General features: G+C 38.4%; 1 protein-coding gene across 1 annotated transcript; it reads right to left on the bottom strand.

Annotated features, from left to right (window-relative positions):
• Positions 1-345: 345 nt before the first annotated feature.
• On the bottom strand, positions 346-19539 carry LOC145779512 (la-related protein 1B-like). Its single transcript, XM_082591120.1, has 23 exons — positions 19528-19539; positions 18952-18995; positions 17668-17736; positions 16672-16743; positions 16034-16187; positions 14340-14453; positions 11959-12144; positions 10896-11070; positions 10283-10337; positions 9414-9503; positions 8745-9114; positions 8084-8271; positions 6224-6296; positions 5672-5847; positions 5257-5415; positions 5027-5177; positions 4749-4894; positions 4305-4417; positions 3840-4000; positions 3185-3329; positions 2465-2574; positions 1537-1664; positions 346-1304 (listed from the first exon to the last, which is right to left on the bottom strand). The coding sequence occupies exons 4-23, from the start codon at positions 16735-16737 to the stop codon at positions 1152-1154; spliced, it is 2913 nt and encodes a 970-aa protein (XP_082447246.1). The 5' UTR covers positions 16738-16743; positions 17668-17736; positions 18952-18995; positions 19528-19539; the 3' UTR covers positions 346-1151.
• Between the last annotated feature and the right edge of the window lie 429 nt (positions 19540-19968).

The following is a 19968-nucleotide window of genomic DNA, read 5'->3' as shown; positions in this document are numbered from 1 at the left end:
TAAAGAAGCAAACAAGATCCAAATAAAAATACGCTGTGGGCCCTGTCAAACACTCAGACAGCAAACCAATGTAAAAAACGATTGATTTGCTGCCTGGGCAGTTGATGTAAAGCCATTTCCTGATTTGTAGAAAGTTTGGAACAATATTAGGTAGCAGCTGCTGTGAATCATCTATGTTAAAATCTAATGAATACAAGCGAACAATGTTTTATTGTTTCTCGGCAGTCGAGTGTAGCAAGAACTCAGCGATAGACACGTGTTTCGCCCATAAGGCTGGGCTCATCACGTCTCTATCGCTGAGTTCTTGCTACACTCGACTGCCGAGAAACACATATTTTTGGAAAGTCTTGATGGCTGGTGTGGAGGCTACACCGGTATGGTCAGCGAAACACAATGCTCGCTGTTCTATAGTGAGTAGTCAGGTAGTGCTGACGCCAGGAAGATCGCTCCTTCTCGACAATGTTTTGTTATGTTACGTCACACAAACTAAATTTTTTCAAGCATATACGTTCTGCAGATGTTGAATCAATGTAAAAAAGACGTATTTTGCTGATTAGAATTGGCACGAGCAGGCGTAAGTCACACTTGATATTGATTCATGGCAAAGTTGGCAAAAATAATCAATTTTCATCGTTTTGACGTCTAGTAATGTACATAAAACACACGTTTGTGATCCCGCTAATAATAACCCACAGCAAAAACCATCATTTTTACATCCAACGTCTGCAGATGTTGAATCAATGTAAAAATGACGAATTTTGCTGTCAGGGATGTTGGACAAGACAGCTTGTTGTTACGATCATGATTGATATGAAGAACCAAATTTCGAAACTGCACAAGTCTTTATTCTTTTTCTCACGTGACCTATACTCGATGCGTGATTGGCTGGTACAGCACTCACAGTGTCTTTGAAACAATGACGACAAAACGTTGATTGTCTCCTTTTCGATGATGCTTGATGACGACACAAACATTTGTAAAATTTGTTCGATGCCATTTCCAGCCTATCCATAGCATTGGGGCATAAAGCGTAGCCGGCTTTCCATGCGGTTCTGCAATCCGGCGATTATCCCGGCCCTGAACAGTCGTCCGGTTAAGCAAGGATTAAACCAGACCGAGGGAGCGTTCATTCGGATGGTCTCTAGCTTTCGTTAGCACTTTTTGTCAGATTCAAATTTTTTTCCCGCGCTTTTCGATTTCCTGCTTTCAGTAAGAGTGCTACCAGATTCTTTTTTGGACACACCACTGCTGTTGGCACTGGTGTCGGGTATGGAGCTTTTGGTAGATTCTTCTTGAACAGGTGGCTGCAAAAAGCGATTAAGCCGTTAAATAAACTACTCAACCAGCTAACCAAGACAAGAAAACAAGAAAGCTTTCACATCAATTTTTTAGTCGTTTGTTTGACAAAGTATCCATGGCCCATGGGCTATGTGCGAATACAAAGTATGGATTCAGCAGCTACACACGCACTGTGAATTATTACCGAAACACAAAAATAAAAGGTTTTGAAACATGATAAACGTTTTTTCCACTTACAAGCACTGTGAAATCTTCTAGTTTTTGAAACCTTTCAAGCCACTGCTTGATGCAAGGGTCGACTGGATCTCGGCAATGATTCGAATACTTCAAGTAAGCCCAAAACTTCTCCAACCCGTACAATTGTCCTGGGTGCAAAGAAACAACGTGAAAAACCTGATTTCAAGACACTGCCAACTGAACTATTTTTTCGGATTAATTTAACTGAACTACTAAAGCAAACGTAACGAAACAAAACTGCCATATCACTGCATTGACACAGCAGCAAATCGCGTTGATTCGACGCAAAGTATCGATATCAGTTGAAGGATAAACATTAAACATCGGCTCCTTCCCAGACAAGCAAATGTATGTTGAACTGGTGAATGGATTCGAAACCCTTGTGCAACCCACAAGAAAATGTAATTTTGATGAAGAGGTTGCCTACCAAATTGGTCATTTTGATATCAGTTTGTAGAAGTTGTAACAAGAATCACTTCGCTAGTTGGCACACAATTGCTCGACTGTTTTTAGCAGCGATTTTAGATTTTGACAGTTTTTCAGGTTTATCGTCGGTGCATATCCGACCTTGGTAAGTGGTAACCACTGATGTCGACAAGTCGATGTTTTGAATAGAGCAAAGTATTTTTGGACACGCCTGAGGCTGTTTGTGACGCTCTCTGACGTGGCGGCTGACGACAGGTTGTCCAGGGCAATTGACGTTTGCTACAACACCACCGAAGCGTGACCAATAAGTTCATTAATATATTTGGATTTTTACTGTAATTGCATGCAATACTAAACAAATGCCAACCAATGATAAATTTTGTCAATTTTTACCAATTTAATTTTCCACCTCGCTAAGAAACATGATATCGACAATGAAACAAAATATTTACATGATTTTCGTATCTGTTAACGTCGGATCAATGTAAAAACTTTAACTCACCTTCGTTGTAGTCTCGTTTGACTGCATCCTGGAATTCGTTGAACAACTCCGATCTGTAGCGTTTCTCAAGGCCGTAGCTGTAGAAGCGGAACACGCACTCCAACCCGTACCTGAATTGCAAAGAGCATGAAAGTGACAGCGGATATCTTCCCAGACAGCAAATCAGTCGGCTTTTTTATATTGATTCAATGTCTGCAGACGTTGGATTAATGTAAAAAAAAACGATTGAATTGTTGTTTGGGTTTAGTATATGACCAAATTTGGGATAGATGAAGCGTTTAAAGATAGTTCGTTCATTTCAGCTGCATTGGTGACTAAAAAGCTAGACTACCTCATAGGGCAGAATAAATGCCGCACTTTTCCACTAGTCAAAATTGTAATTTTGCACAAACTTTTGCAAAATGAAAATCTCTTTCAATATGGGACTAATCTATGAAATATATTTTTTGGAAAGTCATTTTTCCATTTTCCTGCTGCGAACTCGATGCTATTAACTCAAATAAAGAGCCGAATCCGGTTTTACAACCTGAAACACTTCCTTACCTCTCTACATGCACACACATAACAGTTGTCATTCCAATACAAACCTTTCGTTGTTCCAGATAGTAAGCATTATCGAATTAGAACAACTAATAGATCCATGAGATGGGCAGTAATGCATTAAATAATAATATAATCATTTATACATTACAAATGTAAGGTTTGACCAAACATTTTCACCTGTATCCGTGTTCACTGTCTTCCATGGCTAACTTCTTAAACTCCTCGTACATCTTTTTGTTGAAGTTGTCCCGCAAGAAGAAGGACCAGAATCGGAAGAGAGTGTTCATCTCTTGAGATTGACCGATTCCTGCTCTTTCGCGGTCTGCAAAAACGAGGAGCGTTGTTCACGCGATGCAACGGAGACGGGATGAGAGTTGAACGGGAAACGGGATTTGAGTTGAATAAAACAAGGTCAGAAACAGCGTGGAACACATTTACTTCTTCCCTTGTTGCTGATAATCGCTTTCACTTGGCAGTGTAGACCTTTGCATCACAAGTAATCAGTGGAGTGAAAAACTCGATCGGTCTTGTCTGAAGTGCGCAAGTCAACTGGTGAAACGTTGACACCGCGGAGGATTGTATCTTCTATGTGGTTATATTGGTCTTAATAAGTTACATAAAAATCCCGGAGAGCTGTGTTTCACATCGTTATGACGTCTTAAAAATCTGGGCGTCAAGTTTTTACCCGAAACCTTAACCACGTCAGTCTCCAGACCTTTTCAAAATCAAAAATGGTGAAAGTATTGCTTGCAAATGTATAGCTCAAAAACCACCGAAAAAAGCCCTGCAAAAATCATTAAAGAACCACAAAAAGCTTGGACGCATATCATACCTTGGAGACATTTGCTGTGGTACTTTCCGTACGCCTGCTGAGTGAAGCCGGTCGTCTTCAACAAGGCGTGGGAGGGATGCTCGAATTTTGGGAGAATGACAGGGGTTGTACCGGTCATCGCATACGAGGCCTCCCCCTGGTGAGTGAACAGGCCACGGTCGCTGAAACGTTGGATTTACATTAAATAAACGTAAATCTAGCGCCAGAACGATGAGAAAAGGTATAATCCAACTTTTACACCACAAGCTATGGAACAGTACTCAACACACAGTAATCAGGCTTCCATAGTACCAAACCAGCACAATGTATGTACACACAAAAAGCACCAACAGTAAAAATCGAGGCTGATGATTCGTCAGCATGAGCGGAGAGCTACCCAGACAACAAATCAGTCGACTGATTTGCTGTCTGGGTATGGTCGCAATCGAAAGGCCCAAAACAAATTGTCTTTTTATGAGTAGTTACCTGGTTGAAGACGCCCTGGATCTCGACCTATGTTCCCGGATGTCCATCACCCAACCGACGTGGTTTTCTTCGGGCGGATGACTGCTGTGTCGGGTTTTTCGTTTTCTTGGTGTCTAAAAGGAAAAAAAGTTAAAATATCAATATAGCTTAAACTGCTAAACCAGTGTTTGGTTATACTTTATTCATTATACAATAGGCTACCAGTAGTTTCCGCTTATTAAGTCCATTAATTTGGTTCGGTCCAGAATTACTAAATGTATAGGAGTGGTAGAGAACCGCCTCCCGCTAAATAGGACCACCCGCTTAATAAGCCCAAAGTCGTCCGATTTCGGGGTGAGCTTAATAAACGGGGACTTGGTTATTATATTTCATTGATTTTATTTATTAACAGTCTATGATTTTACATACTAAACAACAGGGAGGAATTTGTAATTGTTTTCACACCTGTGGGTCTGGGGCTTTGTTTTCTTTGACTACAGGATAGAAGCGAGGCGCTGTCTTGGAGTCTTTGTGATGAGGGGTTCTTGGAGCAATTCGTGGGCGTCCACCGGGAGTCACGATGTCCATGTCAGCAGGGGCTGATCGAGATGCTGTATTTGGAAGGCATGGATAAGCAGTTTTCTTAATTGGGAAAGTATGAAAAATTTAACGCAATAAAGCAACTTTAACTGATTCAGGATAAAACTACAGCAACTTTTCAAATTTATCAAACAATTCAGCACCTTGATCCACTGGGGGCTCCCGGATCACTGAAGAGGAAGGAGGAGATGGAGAGGACATTGACTCCTGGTTTTCGACGCTCTGATGTCCTTTCATGCCTCGAAAGTCCTCTTGACTTATAACGTTAAGAGTTGTGTAAGGAGCTCGGAAGTCCTGGAAAAAAATACAACAAATAATCAGATCCATACAACCATGAGATGTAAAAAGGGAGGAAATTGAAGCATCTTCAAACCTTTAATTCCATCTCTATGTCTTCTTCATCCCATAATTCCTGCTCGTAGCAAAACAAACCATCGTTGATGACTTTCGCCAACTCTTGGGTTATCTTGGTCCTAGATGTGAAACTTCCAGTCCGATCACCTCCGGGATGCTTACGGAAAGCTGGGGGAGTCTGAAGATAATAAATTTCACGTCAAGATTAGTCAGAAAAATAAACTAACAATAATTACCTTATTTATTTTTAAACCAAGACAAAGGGTCACAGTTCCGTAGAATTTGGATGACATTTCTACCAAAGAAACTTTCTTCGGTAACAGTTGTTTTTTTGAAACCATTACTGTTGACAATAATTCTTCGGTGTTACAACATATAATTATTGGATGTTAGGGCGGTTTGCAAACGAGATACTCTATCGACAGGCGTCGTACTTGGGTGACAATGATGATCTTGCGGATGTCAGCATCAGTAACTTCATCTTCGGAGTCGGACTCGTATTTGGTGAAGCTCCTCTTGGTGACATTTAACTCATCCATCTCATGGTCGAACATGAAGTCCAGCTCTTCTCTAGTGTCTTCTGCAGCAGGTTTTGCAGCTGATGCAATATCTACAAGACAAAAATTCTAGAAACATATTTTCTTACAAAGAACCTGGTAAGCATCAATATTCCTCTTAGGCAGACTGTGAAAGAAAAAAAAATTGCAAAATAACAATCAAAGCTTTTGAAACATGCGAATGATTGAAAAACGTCTTCAGTGAAATTACTTTTAGTATTAATCTGCATATGGTTGTGTACTGAATGAACAAAATTTCAGCACACCAAACCAGCCATACTTCCACTATTCTTCTCACTTCCACTTGTGTTCATATACATGTTTAAGAGTAAGAATAAAACAAAAACTAATCTCACGAGACAAAAAGCTTTTTGGGACATTTTTGAAGCAAAAGAGCACGGATGCAAGTTGTCAATGCCATGTCATCACCTGGTAAGGAAAGGTCATCTTCGTTCGCCTTTTCTGTTTCTGTCACGTGATCAGATCCGTCAAATTTGTGTGACTGCAAACCAAGTAGAAGATTAAAGATCAACAGAAGTGTTTTTATTTTATTGCCATTAATTATAAAATAGCAATAGTCGTGTCATGGAAATCTCGTTTGGTCCCTAGTCTGGGTACAATGCAAAACTATGGGTAGCAGCAAGTCAGGTACCCCTAGTATAGTATACCCAAAATCACTTTCACATGGTGTAAGTCAGGGGTCGGCAACCTTTCTTCAGTCGCGGGCCAAAACAAAACTGCGCAGATGTCAACGGGCCGTACAAGTTTTCCATTTGCACTTCCGTTTTCTTTACTTTTTATAATATTGTTAAAATTGGCGTTCTTATCAGAGTATCTCCATATTTAGCTACTATAGGCTTATATAGATTAATATAAAGAAAATTAGTAACAATTGGTAACGAAAAACACCAAGTACTTTATTTATTGACAGCACAACATTAATGTGATATTTGATGTTGTTTCCTGCTAGAAAGTTTCTGAAGGTCAGGTGATAGGTTGGATGAGGCAAGAATCATAACATCTTGCAAGTGGTCATCAGTAAGTTGTGTTCTCAACTTGCCGTTAAATATACGGTTAATTGACTATTACTAACGCAACTCATGTAGCCTGCAACTAGCATGCAGTAAATAGGCTAATATAACCGGACTTCAAGGTGAAACTGCCAAGTACCTTGATGCTACCTTCTGCAAGCTTAAGCTAAATTTTGCCCCAAACCTAGTTTACTATAACAAAGCGACCCGTGATCGATAGGTCGCGGGTACAAAGGCGCTTTGTGATAATTTCCTATGCTTGGTGGATTCTAACAAGCAGCAAATTCTTCAAAGACAAGAATCACTTGTTGAAAAAAACGGAAAAATGGAACTGGGAGTAAATTATAACTCTAAAAAATAAAGTAATTTAAAAGTCTGGACCGGCTGTCACTAAAAAGGCCAATTCCTGCTTCCTAAGCTACACATATTTCTAAATTATCAACCTTCAAACAAACTAATTCTTAAAACTTCAAATCTATCAAACTATCTGTCAGGCCTGCAACGTCGCTCTCTCTAAAATGCAGTTCGCAGAGAAAGAATATCAAGGAAATTCAAAATGGCGACAATGCCCTAACTAAGCATTGTTGCGGCATAAGTACACAGGCTACGTGATTACAAGTGAGCGTTACGGATAAATATGGAAAAGTAAAAATTGCGAAAGTTTTACATAACATTTAGTAATCTTAATTCTGTTATGTAAAACCAAATGGCAGCATAAAATAATGGGATGTTCGTTTTGGCCCGCCAACTACAATTTGCAAAAATGCTGCGGGCCGGATAATTTTGCTTGGCGGGCCGGATCCGGCCCGCGGGCCGTAGGTTGCCGACCCCTGGTGTAAGTAGTTGGTTAGAAACTAGAAAGTCTTTGTCGCTACAACCTAGCAAAACTACCCATGGCAATTTCCTTAGCTCTTCTTTTGATGTTACCCAGATGAGTTGATTTACCTTTACTTGAATTTCTGGAATAAACCTATTAAAAAATCACACAGAAAGTACAAACCGTACAAAACAAACTCTTTCAAGTGAGAAACCACATTTGACGTTTAGTTAATTGCAAGGAAAGGCTGCTTTTGTTAATTCTTTTCAACATAAAAGTGAGAATCCAAGCCAAAAGTATAGCTTACAATAATTGAACTTTGCTTTATAGTATAACCCAACGAACTTCCATAATTCTAAAGAAGTGTGATGCTGGGTAAGATAAAAGGAATGTAACAAAACTACAATAAAATGCGAAAAATTAGTTACTTCAATTACAAACCTTTTTTGCTCTATTCGTCCTGTGCTTTACTTCCGTCCACGATCCGTGTCTTTGTTTTGGTGAGCTTGAAGTCAGTTCTGGCTGATCCTGAAGGGAGTCTACATCAGGGATGTCGGACTTCTCTTCCATTTGTTTGATCCCATCATCAGAGGATTGATCCTTTACTTTTTCGTCTTGTTTATCTGTCTCTGCAACGACCACGGTTTGATTAAAGTGAAGAATTAAACGGGTCGTTGAAAGCATAGCTGAGTGCCAGTGGTGAGAGCCCTAGAACGCCATTCGAAAGAGCGCCCATTCGCCACTGCCCAAGAGTGTGCGGCTGGGTCTTTGGCAGGACAAGGTGTAATGCCAGAGTGGACACAAAGATGGGCTTCCTTGCCTTCCCGTCCTTTTAACCTAGATCAATAACCACCAAGTGTAAGCTGGGTCACGACAAAAAAAGATTCAAATAAACATGTAGAATTGCAACAACGATTGATGCAACTTGTCCATTGAATTTATAACATTTAGCACAGGCAAAAATTTAATCAACATTAAAAATCAGTATGGAAGCGGTGTATAGCAACTGCGGACAAATGGGATTTATTTTAACACCAATCCGGGACAAAACAATGGTATACTCCACAGGTGAGTACGTTCAGCTGTGAGGAGTTAAATGTACCTTGATTTGGTGAATCTTCGACTTCTGCTGATGGGGCAAACGGTTTTCCGGGTACAAAAACCGGAGCATCAACCCACTTCCACAACTCTGAGTGAGCGACGACTTCTTCCTTTGCTGGAGGAGTCAGGTGAGCATCATCTGCAGATCTGCTCTCGGATCCGGGAAGTGAGTGAGAAAAATCATCAGACACACTGGATGTAGGACTGAGACTGACGATGATTGGGGCATGGATGCTAGAAGAATTTCCAGTAGGAACCTGCATCCCGTTTTTCTCTTCACCGGGACTGCCTTTGATCACCCACTCCGAAGGATTGCTTCTACATCTCACCTTGTCATCAACAATCTCCACCACCGTGCTGTCTTTCACAGACTGAAAAACGTAACTTGTGAAGCAGCTTTGCAATCACAGAGGCAACGAATTTTTTACTGAAAATACCTGAGATGATTGATATAGGGATGGCTTAGCTTTGTGAAACTTATAAGAATATAAATTAACATAGATGAGTAGGTTATGCGTCAATTCAAATCACACAAGATAAATCCCGTGAGTTAATTGTCACGACACCACACCAATAAGCCAATGCACAATCAAAACAATTAAAATGTAGCTACATAAACTTCACGGCAAAGATTCAAAGCGATGCCAATTGAAAAACGTTCAACAGTTACCTCGTATATCAAACTTATGTCCGTGGTTAGGGCTTTGACGCGTTGAAAGCTCGCAATAAATTCCATGGGTATAAATCCGTCCGCATCCATCTATACAAGAAAAACCAGATGTGATAAATTCTTCTTGACTGGAGGTTGAAGACTTGCGAAATGATGTTTTTTTTTTTACAAAATTGGTCAAAATATCTGATTCAAATAGCTACTTTTGTTTGTAGCCCAAATGCTGAACATAAGAACCACCCCGATCAAACTTTAACAAGTGCGGAAATCAATGCACTACTACGATGCGCCAATGCAATTGCTTGTTGGCCAGCTGTTTGCGAGCTCCGTAGTTGTAGAACTCTCAATTTGAAGTATTTGATAAAACAAGGAGTGCCAACAGCACCAGGGCGCAAGCAATTAATTGTGCTTTGTAAGACAGTACAATCCGTCATTTTTACATTGATTTAACGTCTGCGGACGTTAACTCCACTGGTTTAACAATCAATGTAAAAATAAAGGATTTTGCTGTCTGGGCCATGCACAAGTACAGCGGGCAGTGTGTGGTTAGCACTCTCGCTGAGCATTCGGTGACCGAAGTAATGAGATACGAGCCCACGCTGCTGTTTAAACGAATAACAGCTCGGTTCAACACTGCATTATTAATTCATGCCTACGCTCAAAATGTAAACAGTTTACTTGTAAACAAAACAATTATGCTTTTTTTTAAAGGATTTGCTTGTTACAAGCTATTTGAACAGAACTATTTTCATCTTCAAAATTGCAGTTTAATCCGTATCAAAGATAAGGTAGTAGCGTTTGAATTTCTGAACTGAAGGCTCTTTTCTCTTAAATTGAAAGGATTTCTAGGAATTGCATTTGTAACGTACTTTTCTTCTCAGGAAGAAATCTCCTTCCAAGTTTTCCGGACTGAAGTAATATTCTCTGCGAAACATAACACATTAGTTTTATCAGCACTGTTTGAACTGACAAACTCAAGATATTTTTAGCAGTTTTAATCTCGGTGTAATTAATAAACAGTACGCTGCAACAAATATAATCTGCAAGTGCTTTTGTAAGAACAAGAACGCACTTAAGTATCTACGATGTCCATATGTGGTTGTTGGCACTTACAAAGCTCAAAACAGCTGATCGTATAGTCACTGTGTATTAATATCCATAACATGTTAAAAATAACTTTATCAAAGTGAAAGGTGTCCTTAATTAAAAAATAGTGGATATTTAAACAGAAGTAAAACTAAGAGATCGAGTCTCGACTGCTTGAAAGCTTCCTTTCACGCGTCCATATGTTTTAACATGAAGGAAATCAACCTTCCATATGGTTAAGCCAGGAATTGACAAGCTCAAGGAAAAGTGAACTAAATTGCTGACAACAGGCTAAAATCCTAATACGGAGTGAAGTCTGAACAGTAAAGCTGTTTTAAACAAAAAAAAAACTAGCTACGCTAAGCAATGGTTTATTGAAAAACAACACTTTCTTACATTTGCCACTTAATGTAGTCGACATTTGCCACGAAGCCTTCAGTTGGAATGAAGATTTGCATCCTATCTTCAATCAACGCTGCTTGACCCAAACCGTCCAAATTCATAGGAGGGATAGAGTCATAGACTACCAATGGATTTGTTGGTGCGCCGTCCTCATAGGCATATCCTTTGTCTGCGATGCGAATTAACGTAACGGCGTTAAATACATTTATCTCACTTTTTTAAGTTGGAAAACATCTTGCACTCCTGCAGGGACAAGATGGCAGTTGTGCCCAGACACTGACAGTAAAATGCGTCACATTTACATTGATGTAAAAATAACGGATTTTGGTGTCTGGGCGAAAATGGAACAGAATAACACAAGGTTTACGATTTTCAGTGTTGGAAGTGTAAAGTCATGACCAAACTATACACCGTTCTACTAAAATTAAACTCTGCGAGCGATGGTCGGAAAATAGATCGAAACATAAGCATGATGACTTTGATGAGCCAAGGCAATTTCCAACGCAACACCGAAGCTTAATGATTGATAACTTAGCATGAAACAAGGCCAGGCAGTTGGAGTTTTAAAGTACTTCATGCTTTTTTAGATTTTAATGCGTTTTGTCATCTGGAATTGTTTCTATAAAACAAACCTAAACGTTTTAGCATGAAAATCCATTAATAAAGAAACAAAACAATTCCGTTTGAACAACACCTAAACCTTTCGGGTCTACTTATTTTCAGGCGCATATCAGGCGGGCACCCAGAGTTTGGCACGGGACGATTTAACGAATTATGGTTATTTCAAAAGATTTTCCATTTTTTACGTTTTTGACAATAGTTTTGGACACAAACGTTTTAATTAAACCTATTAAACGTATAAAATATCATGACAATATAGTGTATAAGTAGGCATATAAACACCAAGCACGCATAAAATACACTTTATACACACCAGTGTCGACATTACCCGGCGCCACAGTATGGGCGCCTACCCTACTCAGAAATCAGTCGTTTTTTACATTGATTCAACGTCTGCAGTGTCTGTGCCTACAAATCCGTTATTTTTAACAGCCACCTGGTCTCCCGCGAGATCCTCCTCGGAAGGATCCCCTTCCTCTTCCTCGACTTCTTCCTCTTCCGCGTCCTCCACGACGATTGTAGTGATCCCACTCCGAGCGTGGATTGTTGCTCCAGCGTTTTTGCGTCCACTCCCGTTCTCCGTCTCCAATGTTGTTGTTGTAACTGCGATTGTTGCCACGGCCTGGAAACATAGAAAAAACGTTTAATAACGTGTGTTCTATCACTGCAGATGCAGTGCAAAAGCAAATTCTGATGGTGGAATTTGATGTCAACTGAAAAAAAGTTGATTGCTCGCAAATGAAAAGATCGAATACTTCACAATACCGATCCGAGTTTAGAATTCAAATACAAGGCAACCGTATTTTCGTCGTTCAGGCAATTCCGTTTGCCGGCAAGAGCCTGAACAGTGAACGGTTATAGGTAAATTGTTCGTAAACAGTTGTTCGTAAAACAATTGTTCGTAAGCAGTAATTGGTAAAATTAAATCCCTAAAACAATTCTTCGTAAAGCATTTGTTGGTATACATCAATTCCCAATTGCATGCACGAAGAAATGCTTTATGAACATTGTTTTACAAAGAATTAGATTTACGAACAATTGTTTTACGAACAACTGTTTACGAAAAACACGTCGGACACCACAGTGAACAGTATCCTGAATTATTAGGGTCGTTCAGTCGTTTGCAGTGATGCTTTAAAATTTTATCTTTGTTGAATTATTAATTTCCTAAACTGATTCTTTCATTGATTGCACATGTACAAATGCGCATTGACACAAAACGTCACCACGAAATACTAAATTGGAATGTTATCTTTTCTGTTTAACAGTAGTCTAAGAATAGAGCCACACTGAGAAAAAATTATTTGGTTACGCTATCTTTACAATAGATATTTGATTGTTTACTAGAATAAAACGCTACATTATTCCTACAGTGTGTTTTATACGAAAGTAAGTAAATAAAAAATGACGCGAAGCTAAAAACTAGTAGGATAGTTTGCTTCGTAAGTGACAGCCTCTGTTTGTCGATGTGGTTAGATTGGCTTTCGATCACCTCACAGCAATCTTCTTTTTGTCTCAGATCTAATATCTTCAAGCGATAAAACAAACTAAAAGAACGGATTTCGTCAGTTAGTTTTATACTAAAGAACTAAAATCAGGCAGTTGTCAAGTAGTGAACTTAAGTTTTCATTTCTTGTATCTTTTGTTAACTGGTGTGCATTGTTAACTGGTGTGCACAACTGCACATTGTACTTCTGAAACAACAGTTTAGTTAGGAAAACTCTTAAACAATTGTACTGAAAAAGTGGCAAAAACACTAGCAAACTTTTGTTTCTCATACTAAGCTACTACGAGGGCTTTTATGTACGCAGAGAAAACATCCACTCGCAGTTCGCACAAAACATCTTCTCGTAAAAGACACTTCTCACACTGAAACCCGCTTTACGTGTAAATCTAACGACATAATAACAGGAAAGTAGATTATTTTGCCGGAAAAATGATACAAAAGGTATTTATCAAAAGAAAACAAAACGAGATCTGTGGCGATACAACTCGCTCCTTCTTGATCACTTAATATCATTCATGATGAAAGGTTGTGAAAGCTCAGGGTGCTTCCAAAGATGAATCCCCAATAACTTTCTAGCTCTGCTCTCTGTAATGCGAGCTATAATTTTGATGGCAAAGCATGGGCAGAGAGTCAAAGCAGAATCTGATTTCTTCTACTGTAATCAAAACTTCAATCGTGCAGACGTTGGCAATCATGATTAAAATGTTGTAAAGAGCACCGAAAGGCTTCAAGTTCAAGTCAACAGTAGCTAACACCTCGCCCTATACCAACGCAGCGTTCAAACATTTGTGCAGAGCAAGTGAGAAAAGCAATGTAGGACTCGTTTCCATTCGAAAAATCTATTTAAAAACTAAATTTTTTTCAACAAAGCACTATCTTAAAAAATTAAGTTGCAATTGAAAACTGTAAAATGGCATTGCATTGCAACTACTTGTTGTGAGCAGTGAATAGGTTTCTCAGTTAGAGGAAGCTGTTTTCTCAACAAAATAAAAAGGTTCTAGTTTGCCTTGATAAAGTTGCTTGCGACGAAAAACTCCATACAAAATCTGTATCGGGAAGACGAAGTCATTACCAACGACCAACGTAGTTATTTTGTGGTTTTAACTAAGAAAAACAGATTAATTATATATAATTATATATATAACAAATATACTTATTACTTTCTAAAACATCTACAGCCTGTTTAACCCTAAAAGGGGGGATATCATCAGAAGGTTCTTATTACAATAGAAATATAACATATGTAGTATTATGTACAGTATATACAAAAGAAAAAAAAAACATAAGATAACAACAAAAGCAAAACCTACCGCCATCCATGTGTCGGAAGGGTCGACCCATGCCTCTGGGGGACGTTGAACGAGCCCGGCCTCTTCCCCTTCGAGAGCGCACATCCACCTGCATGGGGAGCCAGCGTTGGCGGCCTAAACAACGGAGTCAAAATCAAAGATTGCATAAGCTTAAGAAGCTACGGTTAATTAGGTTTCAAGTGGTAAATGCATTTTCGGCTCTATTTTTTTGTTGTTCAAACGTTGTAATTCCTGCAAAAGCATCGACACCATCGGACATAACGTGGAAGCAAATTGTTGTTATTATGACAAGTATAACTAGAAAATACAGAAACTGAACTCGTGGTTTTCACAAAGGTTTCGAAAGTAGTTCTAATCTTCAATGCCGAAATTCTGTTATGACACCGAATATCATAATCGTTTAGTTATCGAAATGTTCACTGGACCATGAGGAGTTTGTACACTTCGCATTCAGTTGTTTTAACTTCTTTAGCTTGTCACCCAAGTTCCACTTAGGTAATTGCTTTTAAAAGCATTAGTTTTTCGTACGAGTTACATGTTTGTTGGTACATACCCAGGCAGAAAATCAGTCGTTTATGACTTCGATTCAACGTCTGCAGACGTTGAATCAAAGTCAGAAACGACATAGCCATCGTTTGAAACGGTAGCCACTTTAACAAGTCGAAATTCTGCCACTGAAATTGATTAGAATGAAACCGCCAACCAATCATAAGCTACGGTTTAAGTGAAGTAAAAAACGGCGAAAAGAAGATCATACAAAGCAAATTAAGTGATGGATTTTTTGTCAGCTGGTTGGCATAGGGGTTAGGGTTCGGGCTAGAAAGTAGTCATTTCATTGACGCGTGTTCGATTCTCACCAATGCTATTGCTCTTTTTCTTCTGTAATTACCAAATAAAGTTCAAAACAAGCATTAACTCTCTGGATGAGTGCTAGAAGGGTCACAATTGGACGGTAGCCTCTTATAACACGTTCTGATTGGTTGGCGGTTGCATTGTAGTCAATTTCAGTGGCAGAATTTCGACTTGTTAAAGTGGCTACCGTTTGAAACGCCGCAGCGATGGAAAGATAGAAAAGAGCTATCAAGGCACTCAGCCGTTCACACACAGCAGCGAATCATTAGGGAATTGTCATTTGTCTGCACAACGTTACTTTGCAGACGCTGAATCAATGTAAACAACGGTTGATTTGCCGTCTGGCTCATGCTTGTGTCACAACTGGAACAACCACATGCAAGTTTGTGTAAACAACGCCTATAAACTTGTCTCGTGATATTTAAAATAGGATACAAGAAACACGGACAAGCGATGGATCTGGACGAAAGGCCTCTCGACATGTGCGTAGCTTGTACCACTGAAGACACTCCAGAACAAAGCAAACACGGAGTGTTGACACAACCCTTGTCCAAACGTTAAAACAGTGAAGCCGTGAATGCATAGCTGTCTTAAGATACTGATGGGCAAGCGCAATATTTATAGTTGGCTGCAAAACGAACACCTTACTGTTAGAGAATAATTTATTAGTCAAGCCAAACGTCTTCGCATTCGCAAGCTCCTTTGCACTAACAGAAATGCGAAAGTGGATTGAAACAACATTTAAACACTATATTTTAAAATGAAATTGTGTGATTTTAGAAACTTGCAGTCTAAGTATTTTCATTATCGTTTTTTTTTTACAAATCTACTAAATCATTCACCCTTTTTCTTGCCGCTAGGTGTGCTTGGTGAGTGTGGGCCGTCCGAATCATTCTCCTTGCTCGAGTCCGAGTCAGTGGCGGCTTGCTTCTCAGAATGACGACTTGCACTTGAGCGAGCTGATCCGGCCTTTTTCTTGTAACGCTTCTTAGGTTCCTAAAAATTTGTATGACGCCATTTTATCTGGTAATCGCATCAGTTAAATATACAGAAAATTAATACGCAAAACTAAACTCTCGAACATACGAGAGTAACCGTTTCAAAGCTTAGACTCTTGATTGAGCATAGATTGTTAACTGAAGACAGAATAATTATTGAAAAATATACAATACATGCAAATGTAAAATACGCATGGTGAACTAACAAATAGAAACCCAGGTTTAAAATGACAATCAGCATAATCACAACACAACATCCAATTTACAAGAAATGGACATTTTTGTCATTGAGAGCTGTGGAGAGACATGATTTATAGAGCGACCAAAAATCGAAATCGACTGAATGGATGATGATTGTTACTAAGACACTACTGTATTAATGCTACATCTGAACTAACGCTGGGAGAAACGATTAACACTAAAAATTATCATACTTTTATTCAATACATGCATTTGTGCCATTTGTGGCAGTAGATACTTACTTGTTTAACATTGTTATCTTGGCTTGGGCTTTTAGGTGGCAACCTTTCTTGAAGGGGTGAATGCATCAATGGCTGAAATACAAAAATCATATGAAATGAAGCATTTCAGTATTGTTCACCTTGCTACTCTGTCAAAAATATATCTCAAGTTACTTTTCAATAGAAAAAAGTGCAACATCCACATTAGCTATAATGTGACTCTATTCAAGTATTAATGTTAACGTAACACAAATTTGTTAAAGTAAATTTTGGTGTTGGTTACAAATTTATTTAAAGTATTTTTATGCAGCAAGACATCAAAAAGTAAATAGCAGTATGAAGTTTTTTCAGACGTAAAAATTTGAAAACTTAGCATTGAGTTAATCATCACTTGGCAAATACGTATCTTTTTTTCGATTGTTCTTATTTTTGGTACCTAAAATTGGGCACATTTTGTTTTAGCACATACTATAGCCTAAAAATTAAAATTGACTTTGCAAATGTTACTCAAATGAAGCCAGTAGCATATTATTTCTCTAAAAAACGTATTTTGGTTGTTAACCATGAAAAAATTACAATAAACATGTTTTGAACGAACGCTTATGGTTAAAAATTGATACCGTGATCTGACAATCAACTTTTAAATTTTAACTTTTCTTGATCAAAACCTCAAGATTTTCTTGCTGAATCTTTTCTTGATCAATCTTAAACATCAACCTTTGTATCCAAAAGTATAATTGAACTGGTCTGGGTTCTTTTACTACAGTTTGTTCCTGTTTTGTCACTCAATATTGGGAAAACAGACTTTGGGGAACAATGCCGTTGGCTGTGCATCTACAAATTCTACATGGCTGCATTAAATGGACTACCTTGTAAAATGTAAAGAGCTGTTGCATAGTTATGCTAAATTCAAGCAACAGGGCTACACAAAAACCCCCATCTTTATTTCACTTGAATTGGTATTAATATTTAAAAAGCAAACTGGTAAAAGTATGACAAAAAAACGTATATACTCACAGGAGAGACAGCTTCCTTTAAAGAGGGCCATGACTGGTGAGGCTCACTTGAACCAGATTTAGCATCAACCTGCAATTGGTTTGAAATCATTGAAATGTAGTGTCAGCTACAGTAGGTATTCTTAAAAACCTTCTTGATGGACAATTGGACATTTCCAACTATTCAGCCTATAATATACATATATACCGTTTTATTTTAACCATTCACATCACTGCATGATTTTTTCAATTTTTCTGAAATATGATGGATAAATAGGGGCTTTATTATCATACAGTAGTCCCCATAAGCCCACTTCAGGACCAGACGATTTTAGGCATATAATATTAAGCAAGATGGGCATATTAAGCAAGGGGTGATTCTCCGCCACTTCTATACTTTCAGTAATTTCGAGCCGGATCAAATTGGGCTTAATTAGCATGGGTCTATTAACCAATGGGCTTAATAAGTGGAGACTAGTGTATGGTAGTTAGTCGTACTTTTTCTCTAACTTCTGGTTTTGCCGAAAGTATAGTTTGCCAAAATGTATTTGAAAATAAACTCTGAACAGGAAGGCTACAATTTGAGCCCGGAATGGCCCGTTTCGGTGAGTCCGATTCGGTGAGTCTGATTCGGTGAGTCCGATTCGGTGAGTCCGATCCCTTAACAGGGGATTTTTTCAATTTTTTTTTTAAATTATCGGGTACCGTAGCCTAATTATCATTGCCGTTTTAGGGTTAGGGGTTTGGGGTTGGGGTTAGGGGTTAGGAATCAGACTCACCGAATCGGACTCACCGAATCGGATTCACCGAATAGTAGCAGACCCATTTGAGCCATGTGCACAGTGATACTGTCATTATAATCAATCTCACTATAAATGCTTATGCATATGTCATGCAAAATATTTCATTATAAGATAAATTGCAATAACCACATTCTTCTGAATAAAAGTTGTAACATTCTGCACATTTTTAAGAGTCAAAGTGAAACATACAAGACATGCACATGTTTTGTATGCAAATAAATAAGGCAATTAAACATGAATTAATCTGATGCAAGTTAACTTGATTTCTAGTTATTGTAAATTATTCCATTTTAGTTTGACTTGAGCTGAATAGCATAATTCTAATCTAATGCACATTGCACAAAAGGTTTTAGGTTGTTGAGTAGGTAGTCTATTTTTAATACTAAAATAAATGGAGTAATTCTGGAGTGGTCAAAATAGGCTCAATAAGCCAGCAGTGTTGAATATATAATAATAAGATGGATTCTTGTATTAAAATAGTGCAGAATACAAATTGACCTCACCTGATCATTGTTTTCTGAGTCCAAGGAAGTACCTTGTTTTGTATCTGAAAGTAAAGCACGATTACTGAGAAGTTTCACTATTTACAACCAGCACAGGGAGAAATCAATAAGCTATATTAGTTTTGATTAAACTACCAATTACCATGCATCTTATTCTTTGTACAAGTGGCAATAGTCGCGCTGAATAATTATATAACCAATACTGGTTTTAGTTATTAAAACAAAAATACCTACAAAATCTGATAGCTTACAATATGGTATGTTGCAATATCATACAGTATAATTATTCATTTTGTTAAGGTAAAACTGACTTATAGACTTGTAATTCTTACTACAGAGAATGGAGATAACTGCTAATGTATGAGTACATCAGTATACCATTTTTATTTACCTCATCTCTAGGCCTAGTCCATCTGTATTATAATGCAACATTTACTTCTACTTGTACCATATAATATTTTGAATGATGAAAAATATAATATAGCCTTGCATAACTAGTTAAAGTTGAACATAACATCTATAAAGTCAACAGATTTGGTGAGCAATAAAATTAAAAAAACTATCTATGACAGTTACCTTCATCGGTTTTTGTCGGGAGCACAGTCTTTATAGTTGTTGTCTCATGAGCCACTTTAACTGGTGCCCATCCACGAGACTTTGTTGAAAAAGCGTTTTTTGCCTTGGATGGTTTTGGACTTGCAGACCTATTTTTTTGCTTTTGCTCAAGCAGTGGCTTTTTAGATATTTGGTGACCTGGTTTTGAACTCTCTTTAGGTTTATTGACAGGTGGAGACTTGGGTTTTTGCCAAGGGTTCACTGTTGGCACAGGAGCATCAACGTAAGTTTGCTTTTCTTTATTATCAACATCACTCTTTTTCAATTCAGAGTCAGGGACAGATTCAGCACTTGACTGCGAATCAGCAGTCTTTCCATTGTCTTCAACATTATCTGCAGGAGGCACCTTCTTATTGGATTCGGCATGATCAGAACGGATTTTTCGAAAACTTCGAGGGTGAC

The sequence above is a fragment of the Aplidium turbinatum genome, chromosome 11 (genome assembly GCF_918807975.1).
Source record: "Aplidium turbinatum chromosome 11, kaAplTurb1.1, whole genome shotgun sequence".
NCBI classification, from domain to species: domain Eukaryota; kingdom Metazoa; phylum Chordata; class Ascidiacea; order Aplousobranchia; family Polyclinidae; genus Aplidium; species Aplidium turbinatum.
Note: the sequence above shows the minus strand (reverse complement) of the source record. Positions and strands in the feature narration are given on the sequence as shown.